This window comes from Leuciscus leuciscus, assembly GCF_965113295.1.
Source record: "Leuciscus leuciscus genome assembly, chromosome: 8".
Taxonomy (NCBI): domain Eukaryota; kingdom Metazoa; phylum Chordata; class Actinopteri; order Cypriniformes; family Leuciscidae; genus Leuciscus; species Leuciscus leuciscus.
In genome coordinates this window covers 27,276,932-27,298,024 of record NC_138732.1, presented here as the reverse complement: position 1 = coordinate 27,298,024, position 21,093 = coordinate 27,276,932, and the positions used below count along the sequence as shown (strand labels likewise).

Here is a 21,093-nt window from a genome sequence, read left to right as displayed (position 1 = left end):
GTGATGCAGTTACATTGTACTTACTATAGAGTTCGGTTTTGGTTTAGTGTTATCACTATAGTAAGTAGATGTAGTAACGTGTAACTACTTCACCTCAAAATAAAGTGTTACCATAACTTTAATAAGAAAGCATAAGACATTGTCAATACATTTCAATATTTTAATGGATTTCAATGAAGCAGTTACACAACCATCACTATAAGCAGTCATAACAGACAGTACAAAAATGCAATACCAGCTGTTCAGCAAACTGAACGCAAATGAACTACTGCACAGTCGACAAAGGCAGCTTGTTTTCAATCACAGGTCTGTAAGCTCACTCGTGTTGATGGGTTCACATTGGCTCTGGGTAGTAAATGTAAAGTTGAGGTGGAATGGGAGATCTGGTTGAGGCAGTATTAACTCAAAGGAAGTCAACAAACATTCAGGACACTCCTGAAAGCAAGCAGCAGCAGCAGCTTTTATGAGTGAAAAATGTTTGTCAAGACAGACCTGTGGAATGTGACCAGGTTGGTTCTGCTAAACCGATGCAACTGAACATGTTGGATGTTTTCTGAAAAGCAATTTCAAATGGAATGTAAAACTGTTGATGTGCGCCCAACATTACAGGACAAGCTCCACCCGCAGAACAATGTTGAGGAACTGGACCAAACGGAGGCAGATACCGTGAATAAGTCTCATCCAATGTAGATGCGATGGAAATCATTGGCACCAAAAGCAGCATTGCACTTCGGGCACTTTCTCTGACGGGTGTCGTAGCGCGTCTTCACGCACTCGAAACAGAAAACGTGGAAGCACTTAGTCAAAACGGCGTCCTTTACACGTGAATTGCAGCATGGACACGTCAATCGGGCCTGCAAAACAGAAGGAAAAAAACTGATCCTTAAAGGCTATGAACACACAACTAGTTACATTCCCCCATCCAAATGGACAACATAAAATGACCTTGTAATCGTTTATTTCTTCATTCAGGATCTCATCTCCATTTCGAATATTCTCAGCCGGTTTCTTGGCCTTCTCAATCTTCCTGCGCAGTTTGGAAATGTCCTCCTAATGAGATAAAAGAAACATCACGGTTAAAATGGTCAGTTCAATCCACAGATGAACAACAGTATGTAGATCAACACTATTAAACCTCTGATTATGCACAGCTGGCGTTGAGCTAAAGAAGGGTTCATCACGGTCTGCTCACCTGTGCACGACGGGCATTGAAAGACTCTTTCTCTCGAGAAATGCTGTTCTCAACCACCTCCTCTCTGACCGCGCTCAACCTCTGCTGCACCCCCTCCAGCTGAGTGCGCACCTCCTCCGAGAGCAGCACTGACTCCTGCGCCTGAAACACACAGACAATTCATGGACTTTCTTCAGTGGCGTGCAGTGCTGTTCTGAAATGAGGAGGCAAAGTCCTCAATGTTTTCTAATGTAAATTCATGTTAAAGGGACAGTTCACCCAAAAATGTACATTCGGTCATCATTTACTCAAGTTGTTCCAAACCTGTATGAGTTTCTTCTGCTGAACACAAAAGAAGTTATTATGAAGAATGACCATTGACTTCCATAGTATGGAACGAAAAATACTATGGAAGTCTGTTTGGTTACCCATATTCTTCAATTAATCTTCGTTTGTGTTCAGCAGAAGAAAGAAATTCATACAGGTTTGGAACAATTTGAGGGTGAGTAAATGATGACAGAATTTTCATCTTTGTGTGAACTATCCCAGATTTTTCAGGTTAAATAAATTAACATTAACAACAACCAATACAATTCTAGTTTTACAATAATTAAAATGCAATTACTGCTCTATTTTAGGGCTGTCCCCGACTATGGATTTTCATAGTCGAATCAGAATCGTCATGTCTTGCCTATAGTCGACTAATAGTCGAATCATGTGTATGGGGGCGGGGCTTTAACGTTTCAAAGCCGCGATGTACAGAAAATCACACAAAGATATAGAAGAAAATGTATAAAAACATTTTTGATCAATAAAACTAAGAAATAACATAAATAACTCCAGAAAGGATTTCATTTCACATGCAAATCAAATTAAATCGGTTAAATAACCTGTGCGAGCAGGCCAGCCTACAGCACAACATCGATGCACCGAAAAAATTAACAATTAATTTACTAAATTAAATTAGAACAGAATATACCTTTCTAATAAATAAAAATACAAAACGAAATAAATCAGAATCAAGTCACAGGATGAGGAGCAAATGTGTGCAAAATGCCTAAAGTGCAGGGGAACATATATTCAAAACACAAGCCACAAATAGTTAGATTAGATAACCCTGACAGATTAATAAATAAAATTAAAATAAAGAAATTATTAAAATAACGATAGTAGCCAGAATTTTCAACTTTGTCTTTTTAACTGCAGAAACAACAATAAATGCTAAACTGGAGAGGCAGTCTTTTTAGCTAAAAATGTTCACAGCATCCAAAAATAAAATTAGAACCGGCTGAAAAGTTTTGAAATCACTTGTACCTGATCGAGAGAACAAATCCTGAAAGTCTTTCACTCTGTCTGTCCGTTGGAGTCTTTTCAAATTGTGCGCGCGGATAAAATACATTCTAACGTGAAACCCAGTCTATGCGTGAAACATGTTAACGTTGGCCGGCAGAAGTGCGATCATGGTTTTCCTGATGCTAAATCCAGCCTTGGAGAATATCCTTTCTAATCGTGTACATCCACACTTTAGATTTTCTTTTCCCAGACATTGTTAAAGATTTAAATCCTTGCCGCGAAGACGCTCCTCTGTCGGTCACGGATCGAAAGTGAAACTTAAATCTGTCACGGGGTGTTTGGATTTATTCACGCACGTTAAAAAATATTTATTAAAAGCTTCTTTCTTTGCACATTTTTATATAGGCCTACAGCATTATCATAATAGGCTGAATATTAACGTATTTACATAAAAGCTAGTTCTATGTGAAATCAGACATTGAGCGCCCTCATACAGCCAAAGTGGCATGATCCTCGTTTCATAACACCTCTGCGAAGATTCGACCGTGAGATCGGTAGTCGAATCAGGCTCCTCCTATCGAAGCATCGAATCTTCGACTATTCGGGGTCACCCCTACTCTATTTATTACTATTATATTTCACAACAAGCTAGTGCTTTAAGCATTTCTTGCATTTGCTACAAAATAACTATACGAATGCAAGAAACAAATTTCATGTATATTTAACTGATGTTCAGCTGTCCTTTTTAATAGTCAACTTATTTTCAGATAATCATTCCATCAAAGCTCAGTGAACACTATGTGTCATGATGGTCACAGACACAGAAATCTACCTTTAATTTCACCAAACTGGTGAAAAAGTAAGTAAAGCTTACTTTTTTTTTTTTTTACTCACAGATCATGTTTTCAAGTTATTTCAGGTTTGAAGGCTTTGTAACAAAGTGGTGATATTTAAGTGGGTGAGTTGTTTACTTACTTTTTAATTAGTCTTCCCATTAAACATCGTTATTTATTTATTCAAACCGATTTGCGAATGCGCATAAAAGCGAGAGGCAGAATTTATCATGTGAACAGTACAATAAACCAGCTCTCTAGTGTCTTTCCCCATTCATTCTCCCTGCCGCCTCAGAGAAAACCAATTTTCTTGTGCAATTTTACGTGCTGCTTTTCTTCACATAGTATTTATGATGTTGCAAGTACACAAACTGCATTTGTGTGAGGTAATCTGCAACTGTATGTTATGTACCTTGCGTTTGTTCATCTCTAATGCCTGTGTGCGTAGACCCAGCTCCCTCTCCGCAGCGCTGATGGTGCCCTGCAGCAGGCGCTCTTTCTCCTCTAGCTTCCGAACCACCTGCAGCTGAGCGTCCACCTAAGAGAAACACACAAAAATGACAACTCAAGCGAGTTTAAACCATTTAAGCGCAAGACGCAAAAGAGAACTCAATTCAGAACATCGAATTCAGTTCCCTTTCTCGACTTTTTGTGCTTGAATGGACACATACATGCAAAAATGCCCAACAATTCCCGTATTGCGGAGTATCCTCGTGAACACAGTCATAAAAAATAAACTTCCACTCTATAATCTGCGAATCACATGCGTTCTGATCCGTGGGGGCTGGTCCGTATGGATCACACAGATCAACTACGATCCCTACCTACTTGACATGGCACATCATGTGATGTCAATGCTGAAACAATAGATCATGTAGCCCTAGAGCTGCATGATTAATCATTACAAGATTAATCTCGATTCAAAGACCCACATGATCTTATTCCTAAATGATTCTTCCGTCTATTAAACCTTTGACAAAAGTAATAAGGTCACAGCGAACATTCAAATATGCATTTGTGCTGCCGTTGAGCCAGAGAGAGCAGTTGTCGTGTAGGTATGAAACAGCTTCACGAAAAGTCTTTTTAACTATCATTATTTATATTACAATAATTAAAACTATCATAGAAGAACTGGGATAAAAGTTAATAGTTAAAATATAAACACTGATTTCTATGGTAGCGATCAAAATAGAGTAAATCACCTTTTGAAAGCAACTTGTTGCTTCAAATAAAGATTGCATCAATAGCATATTTACACCAGTAGATGGCGACAAGTGACTGTTAACAAAATCTATTTGTCTTTGAATCATTCATTCAAGAAAACAGTTCAAAAATGTGAAACAAGTAATGAAACCAGTCATTGAATCATTTTGTTCATACTATGCAGTGCAAAGGTGGATTTTGTTGACAATTATTTATTTTGATTGGTAACATCCCTATAATCTATTATTATAACTTATTTAATTGTAAATATCTGACATAAAAGATGATGATACATTTGTAAAATGTAAAAAAATAAATAAATAAAAAATTCCCCTGGAGATCCATATAAGGGGGCAGATGTCAGCCCTTTACCGAAAAGGTAATTCTGTCACTGGTAGATTAAATATATAAAAAAAATATATTTATTATTTATTCAGAACAGAACCCCTAGAACATGACATTGAATGTTTCTCATTTGTTACAGGGTCTTAGTGTGACTGTCCATTAAACTTAAGGTGAACAGACGTCCCTTGGGACAGTCCTGTATTTCAGCTCTATTTTTAGTGTCCTGACTTATAACGAAAAAGCATGCTTTGTCCCGTATTTCTTCTTTCCTAAATTTTCTTTGCTAGGTGATCATAAAAGTGAGTAGGCTATTCTCGTGTGACAGAAGACTACTAATCAAAGATGTAGCCAATCTCGTCATATTATATTTTGGAGACCAAAATTAACTTATATATATTCACAATTCATTATTGATTAACTTGCAGTAAGTGAAAGCGGGATATCAGAGAATGCGGAAGACGAGAGCAAGTCAGATGCGATGTCAAAGAAGCGTATGTGTACATTTAACAAGGATCTTAAAAAAAAGAGTTTGTCATGCAAAGTAAGTTGTGAAAAAATAACTCCATGTGGTTTGCGCTGAATGACACACACCAGGGGGTATGGGAGGGGGAGCATGTCCATCCTGTCCCGTATTCCACCATGAGAAATCTGGTCACCCTAATTATACTTTATAGTTGCATTATACACACCTATGCATCTTCCCAAAACAAACAATTGAACTGAAGATCATAAAAATAAAACACCATAATCCAGAGGTTTTCAAAGTGTGCAAGGGCACATCAGGGGAGGCGTGGATGAGCAGGGCGAATCCTGGCGAATGTGGCGACAAGTTTTTGTTATATTGTTTATATTGCAGTATGTAAATGTATCCATGCAGCGCAAAACTGCTTACAGTTACTGACGCGTTAAGAGTGAAAAATGGGTGAAAAGGTGAAACATACTTATTAAAAGTAATTTATTAAAAACCACTATAAACCGAGCAAGAGAACTGAATTTGATGCTCGTTAGATGACAGGCGGCTTTCTGCACACAGTCAAAGCATGTGCACAGAAAGCCCCCTCTAAGACAGCGCGTGATCGCAAATGGACTTTCGTGGCTTTGAACGGTCAAATACACACATTTATGTATTAAAATGCTCGTCTTGGCAAGAATTCAAGTAAACGCAGTTGCTTATGTCTTAAGTGAACGTAAACCGTTAAGAAAGAAAAATGTGATGTGTAAATTGGATCTGTGCATTAGTCTTAAAAATGAAAATTCTGTCATTAATTACTCAACCTCATGTCGTTCCAAACCAGTAAGACTTTCGTTCATCTTCGGAACACAATTAAAGATCTTTTTAATGAAATTTGAGAGATTTATTTCCCTCCATTGACAGCTACGCAACTACCACTTTAAGGCTTCAAAAAGTTCATACAGAGATTGTAAAACTAATCCATATGAATGACTGTCAATGGAGGGACACATATCTCAGATTTCAGATGAACGAAATTCTTACAGGTTTGGAAGGACACAAGGGTGAGAAAATGATGAAGGAACTTTAATTTGGGGGTAAACTATCCCTTTAAAGTGACAGCAGCCTAATAAAACTAGTATTTCTAACTTGAATACTAGGTTAGGCTGTGGCGGCGTCATCATGTACGTTGTGTCAGAAGGGAAGCCCACTGTTTTTGACTTTGAAAACCCCTGCCATAACCCAAACGATTCACTCAAGAATTCATTCAACATGATAACAATCCATCTCAAAAGCCCACCCACCTGTGTTTTAAGTGTGAGCAGCTGGTCAGCAAGCTCCTCTTTCTCTTCCTTGAGGAGTTTATGGATCTGGTTGGATTTGATGCGTTCGCTCATGAGTTTGAAGTTGGCATCATCTTTCTCTCTGAGCTGTTGCATCAGACGAATGTTCTGCTCCTGCATGTCTTCGAACGCCTGGCCAGTAACATCCATTTCACTCAGCAAAGCATCTTCCTCCTGAGAGAGAGAGAGAGAGACCGATTCAGACTTTTCCAGAAGAAAGTCTGTCATTCATTACTCAATGTCAGTCTCATATATTTGTGTAAATCTGAGCTTTACCTGCTTAGCAAGAGAGAGTTTCTTATTGAGTATATCGATCTGCTCCTCCACTGAGCGGATCTTTCTCAGAGCCTCTTCGTCGGCCATCTTCTTTCCTTCTCTCCTCTCTCTCTCCTCCAACTCTCGCAACCGCTGACGGAGCTCCTCAGCCTGCACAAACATGCACATAAACATTTTAACACTGAACTGTTCTGATAAACTATTAATCTCTTGATCTTTTCAGTGATGAATCTGATATTCCACTTTGCTTCCAACAATTAGAAATTTGAGCTCTATATAGTGTATGCATATACATTTTGGTTATGTACCTCTGACTTCGCCTTCTTCTCCGCTGCCATCAGCTGTACTTTATCTCTCTGTTCTTTCGGTGCCGAGCGGTACATGTCCAACAGCAGCTTCATCTCCCTCTGGGACTCTTGGGCTTTCCTGTTTCATAATCGCATCATTACCAAACCCATCATTGCAAATCAGAAAGAAGCAGTCAAGCAACAGGAGGTGACAGTAACTGTTTTGTATCTTTTTCTCATTTGATTTAAACTGCAGTTGTAGTTACTAGGAAACAGTGTTTGTTTACTGTGCTCATGAGCTGAAATCTCGTTGGTGAAGTCTCGTTTGTTCGCGTTTAGTCAAGAGGTTAACAGTTTCGCTAGTGAGGCGGGGCCTAAGCCAGCTCGCGCTATTTATACATTGTGTTTTTGTAGCACTTATTAGAAAGAAGCAGTCAAGCAACAGGAGGTGACAGTAACTGTTTTGTATCTTTTTCTCATTTGATTTAAACTGCAGTTGTAGTTACTAGGAAACAGTGTTTGTTTACTGTGCTCATGAGCTGAAATCTCGTTGGTGAAGTCTCGTTTGTTCGCGTTTAGTCAAGAGGTTAACAGTTTCGCTAGTGAGGCGGGGCCTAAGCCAGCTCGCGCTATTTATACATTGTGTTTTTGTAGCACTTATTAGAAAGAAGCAGTCAAGCAACAGGAGGTGACAGTAACTGTAAGTGTTTTGTATCTTTTTCTCGTTGGATTTAAAGTTCAGTTGTACTTACTAGGAAACAGTGTTTGTTTACTGTGCTCACGAGCTGAAATCTCGTTGGTGAAGTCTCATTTGTTCGCGTTTAGTCACGTGGGTAAACAGTTTCGCTAGTGAGGTGTGTCCTGCTGTATTCAATAACGACATTAAAAGCAAGCTGTATACCGCGACAGCCCTCGTGTGAAGACCGAAGAGTGTAAAGACCAGCGACTCTACCTCCGCGATTACATCTATTTCTAGTCATTCGGGTCTTAGCCTACTGGATTAGACCAGATGACACTGCCACACCTGCTGCCCTCTCCACTAACTTCACTTTCTCACACACCCCTCGTCTGACCGGAAGGGGTGGAGGGTACTGGTCTTCTCATCTCAAACGATTGGACATTTCATCCTTAACCACCTCTGTGTGACACCAGCTCATTTGAATCGCATTCAATTACCATCACTGGGCCTATTAAAATCCATTTTGTAGTTGTCTATCGTACACGTACTGCGTTAGACTAAACTGAGAAGGGTCATAGCACTTGCATATTGTTGTCCTATTGTTAGTTTAACTGCTTCACTGAGTCATTTGTTCTCATTTGTAAGTCACTTTGGATAAAAGCGTCTGCTAAATGAATAAATGTAAATGTAAGTCATTTGCCCAGGGACTACAGGTGGAAATTAGCAATTGTTGCTATAACCTGGCCCAAGACATATTCTCTTGTTTAACAAGTTTAATGTTTATTTGTGCATTGTCCCTGTTTCAAATAAAACAATTTCCAATTTTCATTATTACAAGCATCGTTTTGAGCAGAATGACTTACTTGAGCTCCACCCGCACTATTTTCAGCTGCTCCACCTCTTTGCGTTTAGGTCCTCCAATCACAGTGCAGCGTTCAACTGCTAGGTCTTCTGATTGGCTGCTGCTAGTGCTGGCTTTCTCCCTTTCTTCTTTCACCGCTAGGCCTCCAGTACTCCCACGAGTCACCCTCTCTCTTTCTCTCTGTTCCTTCTCTTTTTCCTTGTCTTTTTCTTTGTCCTTTTCCTTCTCCTTTTCTTTTTCCTCCTCTTTCACCGCAGTCTCCGCGTCTGTACCTGGTTCAGTCTTAACCGTTGCACCTGAAGGGAAAATATATTATATATAAGTGTTAGAATGCGGGTTATATAAAGTGTTAAAAAAAAATTACACACAACTGAAAATACAGAATTATGTTAGACTCATTTGCTTGCACACTGTCACTGACTACATATTTAAAATAATGTAGGCCCTTTTTTATTGGTGCAGATTAATATCAGTGTTGATAGTGTTGACAAAGAAACGCATAAACCCAACTTTGAGGGCAGTAAGAGTTTTCAGGTAGAACGTCACTGGTTGCCATCTTGTAATTGCGGTTGCGACGTGGCATGAACGCAGCATTCGCTCGTTGTTTTGGATCAGGAGGAACTGTAAAAGGTGGATGCTGTTTGTTTGTGATGTTCGGTGACTAACGTCTGTCTACAACTCTGCATCGCCTCATTGAACACGCTGATGACGTGTGACGTCTGCGTGAGCAAGTGAGCGGAGGTGTGGAAATACATATGTTGACAGGCAGGTAAGGACATCGTATCCTCGTATTAGGATGTTCATCCAAACACTGAATGCAATGTTTGGATGAACATTTTTAATATTTAAACCACTTATTTTATTGATTTATATCAGGATGTGAAGAGAGTTTTAACCAGTATAACAAAGTTTTTGCTAAACAAATTGCCTACCCTACCATAATGTATTACTGTCACTAAAACTCTGTAAACTCCCATTTTTTTTCACTCGCACTTTCAATGCAACCATTCGTTAATCTTTTTTACACAGACAAGCTGGTGCTCACTATGTCCTGTCTTTCCCTCTTAATGCACTTACATGATAGTAAACCATCTAAAACGTTTTGAATCATCGTACTACTAAAACTAAAAATGTTGATTTAAATGATTTTTGTGCTTTCAGTTTGAGGAGCTCGGATGAGTTTGAGGAGGATGAGCTTCATATACAATCAATGGTCAGTGCAATCAATCACAGTTCTAATCGCAAAGCATGTCAAAATGACTATTCCCAAACTTTCAACATTTCATAACTTCGTCCAACAACTCTGTCTTCATTTACTCACCCTCATGTCATTCTCACGCATCACACACGCACGTACATTTGATTGTCTGCATTGACTACAAGTATGTGCGTTGATCAGTAACTCAGCTCATATAAAGTGACCATGTCTCTTCATAACACTTGGATTAAATCGCTTAAATTATTGTTTTTATGATGCCTTTGTGGCCTTTTTTTACGTTTTAGTGGAATGGACTTTAAATGGAGGGACATTTAATCTCTCAGGTTTCATCAAAAATATCTTCATTTGTGTTTGGAAGACAAACGAAAATCTTATAGGTTTGAAACAGCACGAGGGTACTATTTTATTTTTTATGAGGGCTGGTTATTGACACAAATTTCACGATTCGATTCACAAGCTTGCTATTCGATTCAGATTAAATTAAATTCGATTTGGATATATATCAGATACAGTACATGGCAAATTTTCTCAACTAATGCAGTAAACTATACAAGGAGTCCGTTGGTACTACATAATTATAATATTGAAGGTTAAAATGAACTGATTTGTATACAAACACCTAAATTACACACAAGGAAGTTTTTATACTAATAAAGTTATAATACTAGCTTCATTACATATTTATTTATTATAATAATTTAATTTGTACTGCAATTCGTTGTTTAAAATATAAACATTTAAATGGTGGCTGTCATAAATTTACAGATTTAATCAAACATAGATTAAATATTGAACAACAGTAAAATGTATCCAGAATTTGTAATATAGTGCATAGTATATTTAGCAAAATGCTCCTGTCTAGATTTATTTTTTCTTGCTGACTAACGAGCTTTGGACATTTGGACATTGTTACATTTTCTGAGGTAAAATTAACATTGTTTAAATGCTGTTTTATTGACATCTTTTCAATAAAGCATGTGATTGACATGAGACAAGATACAGAATTTCGGTATGTACTGTATCTTTCAACACACCATCTGATGTTCATTCGTGTTTATTTCGTGCTGTAACTTGTAGTAAAGAGGAAGAGATGATCAATTCACATGTCGCTTGAACTGAGGCGCCACATTTAAGGAGCACTAAAATTATATTTATTGTTTGAATTTCATAATAAAATGAACCGAATTTGAAATCAGACTGTTTCATATCAAAAGTAATAAAGCACAAAGCTTATTGCGATTTATTGGATGGGAGGCGAGCAACACAGCTTTGTTCATTCATCAACTGAAAACATCATAGATTGGATGATTCTTGGGATTTAAGAATCAATATCGACAAATTTATCTTTATATTTTCATTTTAATTGTTTTTGTCGTTGTATTAGTTTTATTTTCTTTTTTAAATGTCAATATAGATTTTATTAATTCAGTTTTAAATATTTTATTACATCAACTAGAAATTAGAAATGTTGCCTTAGAAACTCTGAAATTTAAAAAAAGGTTTTTTTATTTTTTATTTCAACTTATTTCAGTTAAAATTGTTTTATTTCAAGTGAAAGTTCTTTTATGTTTTTAGTTTTAGTTTACTTTAATAACCTTGCTGCTTGCGTTAGAGACATCAATTTCGTTATATCTCGCAGCCCTACATAACATTACAATATTCATATTGTCTTCCATGTCAAAATCTTATTTTGATCATTTAGAAAAGTAACACCACACCTCACCCGAACAAGCCAAACAATTTGAGGTATTACTCATATCCGTAACACAAATGGTGCAGGACGAAATACACACAGAAGTTTAATACATAGTTCGATACCTCAGCAAACACCCCCAGTTAAAGATTAAAAACGCAGTGTGTACCAGTTGTGCTAGGTGTGGCGGAGCCGCTATCTGGTTCAGTCTTCACAGTGACGTCACCCGTCGGGGCAGGTGTAAGCGGGGAGGCGGACTCTTCCTTCACATCCATCTCTGTGCTCGACTGTGATTGGACAGCAGCATTACCTTTGGCAACACGGAGCTAAAAGAGACAAACAGAAACTTCAGCAACCACTTATTTTCTTTCAGAGTAAATATTTGCTTCTAATACTTGTTTTATTTCAGAGGCAATAAGTTTGTGTTCTCGCCTGGTTGTGCTCTTGCTGAGCCTCTCTCAGTCTGAGTTTATATTTGACCACCTCTCCCTTCATCTGCTGGTTATGATTCTGCAGCGTACTGATCAAATGTCTCATCTCACGGTTTATTGGACCTGAGAAAGAACGAGAAGGCACTATAGACTCACTTCAAAGGCTGATCTTAACAAAGAGACAAACATGAGCATATCATTATAAAGAGAGCAACAGAATGTTACCTGCTTGTTCATTAGCAGCTAATGTCTGCTCAAACTCGATCCTGAGCATCTCGTACTCCTTGCGCACCTGTGCTAGCGTGTCTTCCAACTGAATCACTTCAGTGCGGACCTTACGCTGCAAGGACACCTCGTCGTTCTGAAATAACACGCATAAACCATCGTTCCACTCATGCTTCAATGACAATAACATCCACAGATTGTGATCCATCACTGAATCAGGAGATGTACAGCCATCCAACCTCAACATCATTTAATTCCCAGTTCATTCACATCATCACCCCACGTACCTCCATGTGGTCCAGCTGGCGCAGGCGGGCGGTCCTGGTCGTGTTGAGCCGTGCTTTGGTCTCGTCCAGCTGAGATTTCAGCACCAGTGATTCATTATAAAGCACAGAGAACTGAGACTGCAGACAGCGATACTCAGCGCTCTCTCTGGCAACCTCCTCGGCCCTGGACAACAACTCCACCTGACAGAGAGAAAATCTTTATATTTTTAAGATATAAAAGTGTGGCGTTTTAATTTTCCACTCCAAAGAGCTGAACAGTTGATTGCCTCTGAATATGAGATTTAATCAGGTATTGCCTGAACAGGAGGTCTCACAATAAACATAAGATTAATCTAACAAGTTAATGGTGCATGTGGTCTCGAGGGCTTTACCTTCATGTTAGTGTTCTCCTGGTAAACTGTCTGCAGGTCCTGCTGGAGTTTCTGGAGCTCACTGAGCCGGTTCTCCGCCAGCTCCCTGTTCTCCTCCAACTCACTGTCCATCTCCTCAAACTAACAACAGATGAGAAAGGATTTAACTGATTCAACCTTTATTATGAAGACAGCATTCAGGAACCATAACATAAACAATATTTATATAACAACATATTCAACATTTATATAACCTTCTATTGTATAGCAAAAACATTTAACAAAAACCTGCCAATGTCATCAATATATGGTTGAGCAAGTCAGCAAATATTAAAGATACACTACCGTTCAAAAGTTTGGGGTGATTTTTACATTTTTTTTATTCAGCAAGGATGCACTAAATTGACAAATATTTTTTATAATTTTACACACAAAAAATCTATTTCAAATAAATGCTGTTCTTTTGAACTTTCTATTCATCAAAGAATCCTAAATAAAATGTATCACAGTTTCCACAAAAATATGAGGCAGCACAACTGTTTTCAACATTGATAATAATAAAAAAAAGCATCAAATCAGCATATAAGACTAATTTCTGAAGGATCACTGAAGACTGGAGTAAAAATAGAAAAGTTATTTTAAATTACTTTTACTGTATTTGTGTTCAAATTAATGCATCCTTGGTGAGTATAAAATACTTATTAAAAAACATTTAAAAAATCTTACCGACCACAAATTTTTCAATTATAGTATAAAATGGCTAGAATTGAAAACAACAATTGATACATGATGCATCTGCTAGACTAGAGGACTGAACCAGCCCAATGCTCATTTGAAGGATTCTACAGTGTGCAAAAATGCAAATACCTGCTTACTTCATGTTTACAGTGAGATTCAATAAGAAACATAGACACCAACTGTCTAGTCATTTACCTTTCTTTTGTTGATCGTGATGGTTCCACACACACTGCTGGCTTCGCCACACACCTTATAACCTTTGCTGTTCACCTGGTTATGACAGAAGAGCACAATATCAGGTCTGCCACATTGTAAAACAATAACAACACTATATATTGGGTTTACTATCACAAATGTCTGTCAGAGTCAATATGTTTTGACATTTGACATAACATCTTGACATATCCCAGTACCTTTTTTAAAATCTATTGTCATTTGGTATTATTGCGGTAAACCTTATTACATTACTACTATTAACTGATATTAAAATGCTGGTAACTAAAGAAAGGCTGTATTATACACAGCAGTAAGCGGCCTAAATGGAAGACTAAAAAAGGATTTGGCTATTTATTAAAGTTAATTTTGGCCCAGTTGACATCAGCAGAATTTTTTTTTTTTTTATACAAAATCCTAAGAATAACATGCGATAATCAATCATACTCAAAAAGACCAAGAACGTGTTTGAAATGAAAGTAGCAACAGATCTTTTCTTCTGTACTGTGACATCTGAGTGTAATGAATTATCAAAAAAGATAAACTTGTAGGGCAGGACTCAGTTCTCTGTATTGATTTTTGATTGGGTGGAGACAGATCTGAATGTGAGCTGAAGCTGACTGTAAGAAAGGGGCAGGGCTTAAGCAAACTAAATGATTGGAGAAGTCCTGCATACGTCTGCGCAGACTTTAACGCCGACTTCAAAGGCCCCGATATATATATATATGTAAAAAGTTATTTTTCATTCTACGCTTAGGGGTAAAAGGAAGTTTGAAATACCTGTGCAGCACTAATACAATTAAAAACGTATTTTGTTCGAAATGACGCCACACCAGTTCGTTCTTTGATTGTGCTTAAAGTATATCAGGGCCTTAAGATGGCAAGAAGTGTCCATTTTGATTTCATGTTGACTGTAGGGCAAAAACCCCTTACCCTTTCCAGCACCTCTGCGAGGTGTGTGTTGAGGCGATTCTCCCTCCGTCTGATTTTCTCCATGTCCCACTGCAGCTCCTCAATAAGACCCTGCAGCTCACTGATCCTGTTATCAGCACGATTAGCCGCACGGCCCAAAGAACGAGACTAAACGCACACACACATACATTATGAGCAATAGCAAGGTTAACAGATAAACATGTCAACAAATCAACCACCAACCTCACTAGTCATGTGACTATGCTTCTGCTGGAGGCTGTTGGTCAGTTGGCGGAGACGTTCATTCTCATTGGTCAGGAGGGTGTTGAGGCGGACAGCGGCGTCCCAGAGACTGCCACCTGAAGGAAGTCACATGAATACACACATTAAATACAGACAGCAGATATAAACGTCATTCTTGTTAATTTGATGGATTGATCAACAAGAGATGTTGAGCTGCTTAGAGTTGGTCTCACCTGTTCCGGACTCCACGTCCTTCTTCAGTTGATCGACCGTGTTCTTCAGGTTCTCGTAGATTTCCACCACACGACTGGCCTGTTTGCAGCTGGACTCCACTCGCTCCTGCAGCTCCGTGTCGATCTCCTCACTGCTGCTGCTGGCCAGCGTGGCCAGAAAAGAGCTCACTCCCTCCCCCTGTTGACCTGTGTGAAACATCACAAGAGGAACAGGTTTACATCAGGGTTAGAGGCGAGACTAGACCCTGAGAAAAGACAGAGATCTGGCCTTCAAAGAACAGAGAGAATGGGAATTAATTGCAATATTAAATTCAAACACCATGAAACTCTAAGTTGCTGTTATAGTGTAATGATGATCACAATGAAATTCTTTATGGAATATCGCATTATTTATTATAAATGATTTATCTGTGAATATTTTTTTTTGTGTCCTCGTAATCTTTAATCAAAATAACTTCCCCTCTCTCTTGCAGCGACATCTCTTCTCTTCTCTGATGACGTGTTTACTGGCGTGAGGGCGGGACAACCTGTCACTCACATCAGATCCACCAATAGCAAACCACAACCATCCAATCAATTCCCCATGGACAAAATCAAGCCCCGCCCTTCATATGTTCTTGTTTGAAAAGCCGTTTCACTCGGATATACATACAATAGGGAAGAAAAGACTATTATAACTTATGTTTCATGCCGATTTAAATATATTTTTTAAATGGGCTGCGGTCTTGTCTGAAGCCACAAGCCTAACTTTAGGTGTTGATACACCCTAAGCAAAAAACTGAGCGTGACAATCAAACTCAAGAATGTAGTGATGCATCAAAATGATTTTTTATTTATTTATTTTTTGCAAAAGCAAAAAATGAAAACCAACAGCAAAGATAAAGTCTATTTAACAATCAATTATTACATTTATTTGTTTTCATTTAATTACACTCAAATTAATTTAAATTGCACATGAATTTAAATTGGATAAATATCCAGTTTTTAAGAATACAGCTTCAAGTTTTCAAGATGAAAAAGACATTCAGAACAGCAAATTACATTCAAATTCAAGTCAAGCTTGCGGGTTCAACAGGGAAGAGTAGAGGGCCTTGGGAAAGTCGAACATCACATTTTGGTTTTAGTATTAAATATATTTAGTAAGAAAGTGATTAGCATGCCTAAAGGGCTTGCACATCCGACGAGAAGCGCAGCGCCACGCCTTTAAAATTCAGGACCCTGTTCAAAATCCAGAGTGCCATTTACAGTTTTATATTACATTTACATTATATTTGTCTCAAATCATCGTACATACTGACTTCACCCTGTGCTGCAAGATACATTTAGTTTTACATTCATTTATTTCGGCTTCAATCTGTGATTGAACATGAATGTGCAATTGTGTGCACATAGATCATTCTGTGATAGATGTGAATCCACATCAGGATTTTATTTCAAACAATTACTGGTATTTTGAGCTCAAGACATGAACAAATCAAATGATCATTCAGATATGTGTAACAGCAGGGGTGATTAGGCTACATGATTAATTTCTGCTTATTATCATACAAATTTTAGGCTTTTAAAGGTTAATTCAACTTCAGCTCCAACAAAAGCCACAAACACAACTGTATGGCTGTCGTATTCACAAAGACAGTGCCATCATGCCTCGCAAAAAGTGAAGCACCATAAAAAGCAGAGAACCAACGAACCAATTATGAACCATTCTAAGATTGCACAAGGTAAAATGATTCTGCTTCACATGTTAATGTGTTTACAGGACAGTGAAGTTGTCCTCCCAGCAAGGCACTTCTTATGTCAAAGGATATTTTGTATGTGCATGAGCCGCCTAAGGAGGCTGAAATGCATTCCCACTTTTGTATTATCTGAATTTCTGCGTTTTGAATTTTAAAATATTGATTATGGTGCTCAGAATCTCTTCTTCATCTTGAAAATGTACACAATTCAAATAGTTTTGTCATATTTCTGGCTCAGTTCATGTGCTTAAACTGAGGGCCTACAGCAATCTGTCATGCCACGTTAAACAGCACCACAACCACACTTATTGTTTGAATTTCGTTACAAAACTGACAGACTTTGAAAGCTCAAACTATGCTTCATGTAAAAATGTAAACACAAACTTATTGCAATTTAAAGGGATAGTTCACACAAAGAAGAAAATTCTGTAATTAACTCTTCCTCAAGTTGTTACAAACCTGTATGAGTTTCTTTCTTCTGCTGAACACAAATTTTGAAGAATTTTTGTACTCAGACAGTTGATGGACCTTATTAACGTACTTATAAAACAAAACAAAAATATATATATATATATATATATACACTATGGAAGTCAATGGGGTTTTGGTTACCGACATTCTTCAAATATCTTATTTTGTGTTCAACAGAAGAAAGAAACTCATACAGGTTTGGAACAAGTTGAGGTCGAGTAAATGATGACAGAATTTTCATTTTGGGGTGAAATCTTGTACCTCTGTCTTTTGCGCGCTCCTGGTTCGAGTCTCCATCTGGTTCTGGTGTTCCAGGTTTTAAGCTCCGCCCTTCCGGCGGTTGGCTTTCCACGGGCTCGCTCCCCGATTGGTCATAGCGATGAACAATTAATCGCACATTTTCATCAAACTGAAAAAGCAGGGTGGAACAAAAATCAGAAATAAAAAATGGTGGCGTTTGAGAGAAGTATCATTTCAACTTATATAGACTGTAAATAAAACCCAATTTTTTTTTACCTGGTTCCAGTATCTGTTTAGAATCAACAAACTTGCATCATCTGTCGCCTGACGAGTCTCCAACCTCTCAACTCTCTCTCTCAGTTCATCCTCAATCACCTACATCAACACAGAAGGAAGAGTCCGTGTTTGCATGTATACATGTGTCCCACTTTTCAGTAGGAAATGGAATGTATTGTAATGATGACGTAATACTCTGTTCAATGTTTTATTCATTTATGTTTTTCGTAAATAATGAAAGGGTTGTATATACGAGTTATGTATCTACCTGTCTTTGGTCTAGGGATTCTCCCAACTTCCTGTTTTTGATCTGCAGGGCTTTTATATCTTGTTCTTCCTGCAAGAACAACAGTGTCAGTAGGGACCAGAATCAGGAGTCAGAAGTGAACAAATTCAGAATTCATTTTTCCATAACACTCACACATTCACACAGATTCAAGACAAACAATTAAGTCAGGAGTGCAAACAACCTATCTAAATATTAAATATAAGACATTTATACACACACATATAGATATATACACACACACACACACACACATATATACATATATAAAGAATGCTCAAATGATATCCCACAAAAAGAGCCCCTCACCAGGTTGGATCCTCCTCCCAGTTTGATGACGGTTTCCACAGCAGTGCTTCCTCCTGATCCAGTGCTCATTCCCTCTCCATCCTCACCTCCCTTCTTCTTCTCTGGAGGAGCGCCGAGGGGGGCAGAGCTACTGGGATCGCTGGGGCGCTTCTGACCGGACATCACGCACCTCACTGTGGAAAAGACCCCATCAGTGTCCACACACAGTCATAAATCACAAAAGTACTTATGGAATATAAAGTGCAGAGCATCTGTATTATAATTGAATTGTGTGTGGGAGAAAAGTATAACACAAACAATAAACAATTTATGAAGAGAATCAAGGAATCAGGAAAAATAATGTTCAAAGACTTAAATTATGCTTCTAAACAACAGGCTAATAAAACAATAATTATAATAATAATGTCATTATTATTATCGCTATTATATACAATACATGTTGCATAACAATTATAATGGTTGTTTCTTATTATTATCATCATAACATAATATTAGCAGTAATATTATTTTAAATATTTATTAATTGATGATTGTATTAAATATTTATTCATTTATTATGCTAATATTTAAATTGAAATATGCCTGACATGGAGGTATCTGCACATTTAAGATGTAATAATTATAACGTTTTAATTGTTCTAAGTAATAGTAGTATTAACGTAGCGCTAAACTTTACACCAAACTGTACTAATCTTCAGTATTTTAGCATGGTACACTGCTACTGATGCTCAAATATGATAACATCATAACACCTTAAAAAATACCGTGGTACTCAATCATATACTATATACATTGACATGTTACTCCATGATATTTCAGAAGATACAATGGTATTTTATTGTTAGGGGACACAATAACACACACTCGTAGCCGTCATTAATATATTATACAGCAACACGAATGTAAGAAAATATATTTATTGTTAAACTGCGGCGAGCCAGTGTAATCCCCGAGCACAACACTGATCTATGAAGGCACTGGTACACTCTCGCGCTAAAAACGCACTGTGCATTATATAATAACGCTCTAACTAAGTAGGTTTTGTTAATTTCTTACCTAATTTTGAGTGTTATTGATTGTGAAATGGTTTTGTGGATGTAGCTGTTGCGCTTCATCCAGCGGCCGAAACACCTCCCGGAAACAGCGCAGCTTCTCTTCTTCTACCGCGCGCTGAGCTGACGGAGGCTTCAGAACTGCAGCGCCACCTCGTGGTGGAAGGACCATTACAGGCCAGTCTCATACCCCTGTAAAAACTGTGCGAATATCACTATATACCACACAACTTAAAGGAATAGGTCACTTAAAAAGGAGTTTCTTTCTTCTGTTGAACACAAAATAATTTATTTTGAAGAATGTTGGCAACCAAACAGTTGATGGACCCCACTGATTTCCATAGTATTTTTTTTTCTACTATGGGAGTCAATGGGGTCCATCAACTGTCTGATTATCGACATTCTTCAAAAGATCTTCTTTTGTGTTCAGCAGCAGAAGAAAAAAAATCATACAGGTTTGAAACAACTTTAGGGAGAGTAAATGATGACAGAATTTTCATTTTAGGTGAACTATTCCTTTAACGGATCTATGTTCTTTATTTGTTTGATGCATTAATTTTTGGCCACACAAAATGAATAAGATTAAACAAGAAGAGACGTGTCTAAAATAATATTTTAAGATATTCAAGCAAAGTAAATATTTTTGTGAATTCCACAAGCATGCAGCAAAAAACGTTTTCAACAGTAATGATAATTGAAAAAGAAGAAATTAGATATTATTGAAATGCAAAATAGCAGTAAGGTTTCTGTGAGGATCCTTATACCATTATTTGTCACTCACTGCAATTGTGTGTCACGCTCTGAGCACGAACTATGACTATTTGGACTCTGTCCCTGCATGCATTTCAGACTCTTGCCTTTGAATTCAGAGTTCATGTTGTGAAATCCCCAGATTTTTTTTTTTTTTTTTCTTAGTTTAAAGTTTCTGGTCATTTGTGCACGTCTTTGTCTTCATCATGCTGCAAGTTTATCACTGGCCTCACTCCTCGAACCCTTTCATCAGGCCATGTCTTGTCTGTTTGCCCAAATGATTTCATCAAGCTCTTGATGTAATTCTCTGTGTTTGACTGACATCACAACAATCAGACAACTTTGTTAACCACACTCATCCAGCACACACACACACACACACACACACACACACACACACACACACACACACACACACACACACACACACACACACACACACACACACACACACATGTTGGGTTTTCATGTTTTATGGGGGGACTCTCCAAAGACATAGAAAAATAGAATGAAAAATATTAATTTTTACCTTTCCAAAACACATAATTTAGTATGATTAATAAGCTTTTTTTTCCTCATGGGGACCAACAAAATGTCCCCACAAGGAAAAATATTTAGGATATTGTAAACTTTGTGGGGACAGTTTTTGTGTAGCCACACACACACACACACACACACACACACAC

At 37.8% G+C, this 21,093-nt stretch overlaps 1 protein-coding gene across 2 annotated transcripts; it reads right to left on the bottom strand.

Annotated features, from left to right (window-relative positions):
• Nucleotides 1-146: 146 nt before the first annotated feature.
• Nucleotides 147-19,792, bottom strand: rnf20 (ring finger protein 20, E3 ubiquitin protein ligase). 2 transcript variants are annotated; one of them, XM_082178282.1, is made up of 22 exons: nt 19,662-19,792; nt 18,606-18,778; nt 18,279-18,347; nt 18,011-18,109; nt 17,756-17,903; nt 15,288-15,473; nt 15,055-15,170; nt 14,833-14,979; nt 13,882-13,956; nt 12,970-13,089; nt 12,599-12,778; nt 12,312-12,447; nt 12,088-12,230; nt 11,825-11,981; nt 8,745-9,039; nt 7,224-7,341; nt 6,916-7,065; nt 6,601-6,813; nt 3,710-3,835; nt 1,193-1,333; nt 946-1,050; nt 147-854 (listed from the first exon to the last, which is right to left on the bottom strand). In XM_082178282.1, the coding sequence occupies exons 2-22, from the start codon at nt 18,765-18,767 to the stop codon at nt 678-680; spliced, it is 3,063 nt and encodes a 1,020-aa protein (XP_082034408.1). In that variant the 5' UTR covers nt 18,768-18,778; nt 19,662-19,792; the 3' UTR covers nt 147-677. The 2 variants fall into 2 exon arrangements, with proteins under 2 accessions (XP_082034408.1, XP_082034409.1); XM_082178283.1 differs by having other exon boundaries at nt 12,088-12,209.
• Between the last annotated feature and the right edge of the window lie 1,301 nt (nt 19,793-21,093).

What these genes read in the sequence shown, in the direction of transcription:
- rnf20 (XM_082178282.1), bottom strand. Translation starts at nt 18,767, where the DNA reads ATGTCCGGTCAGAAGCGCCCCAGCGATCCCAGTAGCTCTGCCCCCCTC. An exon ending in TGGGAGGAGGATCCAACCTG is followed by an intron (nt 18,348 to 18,605) that starts GTGAGGGGCTCT and finishes TTGTTCTTGCAG; the next exon opens with GAAGAACAAGATATAAAAGC. An exon ending in CTCAGCAAGAGCACAACCAG is followed by an intron (nt 11,982 to 12,087) that starts GCGAGAACACAA and finishes TGTCTCTTTTAG; the next exon opens with CTCCGTGTTGCCAAAGGTAA.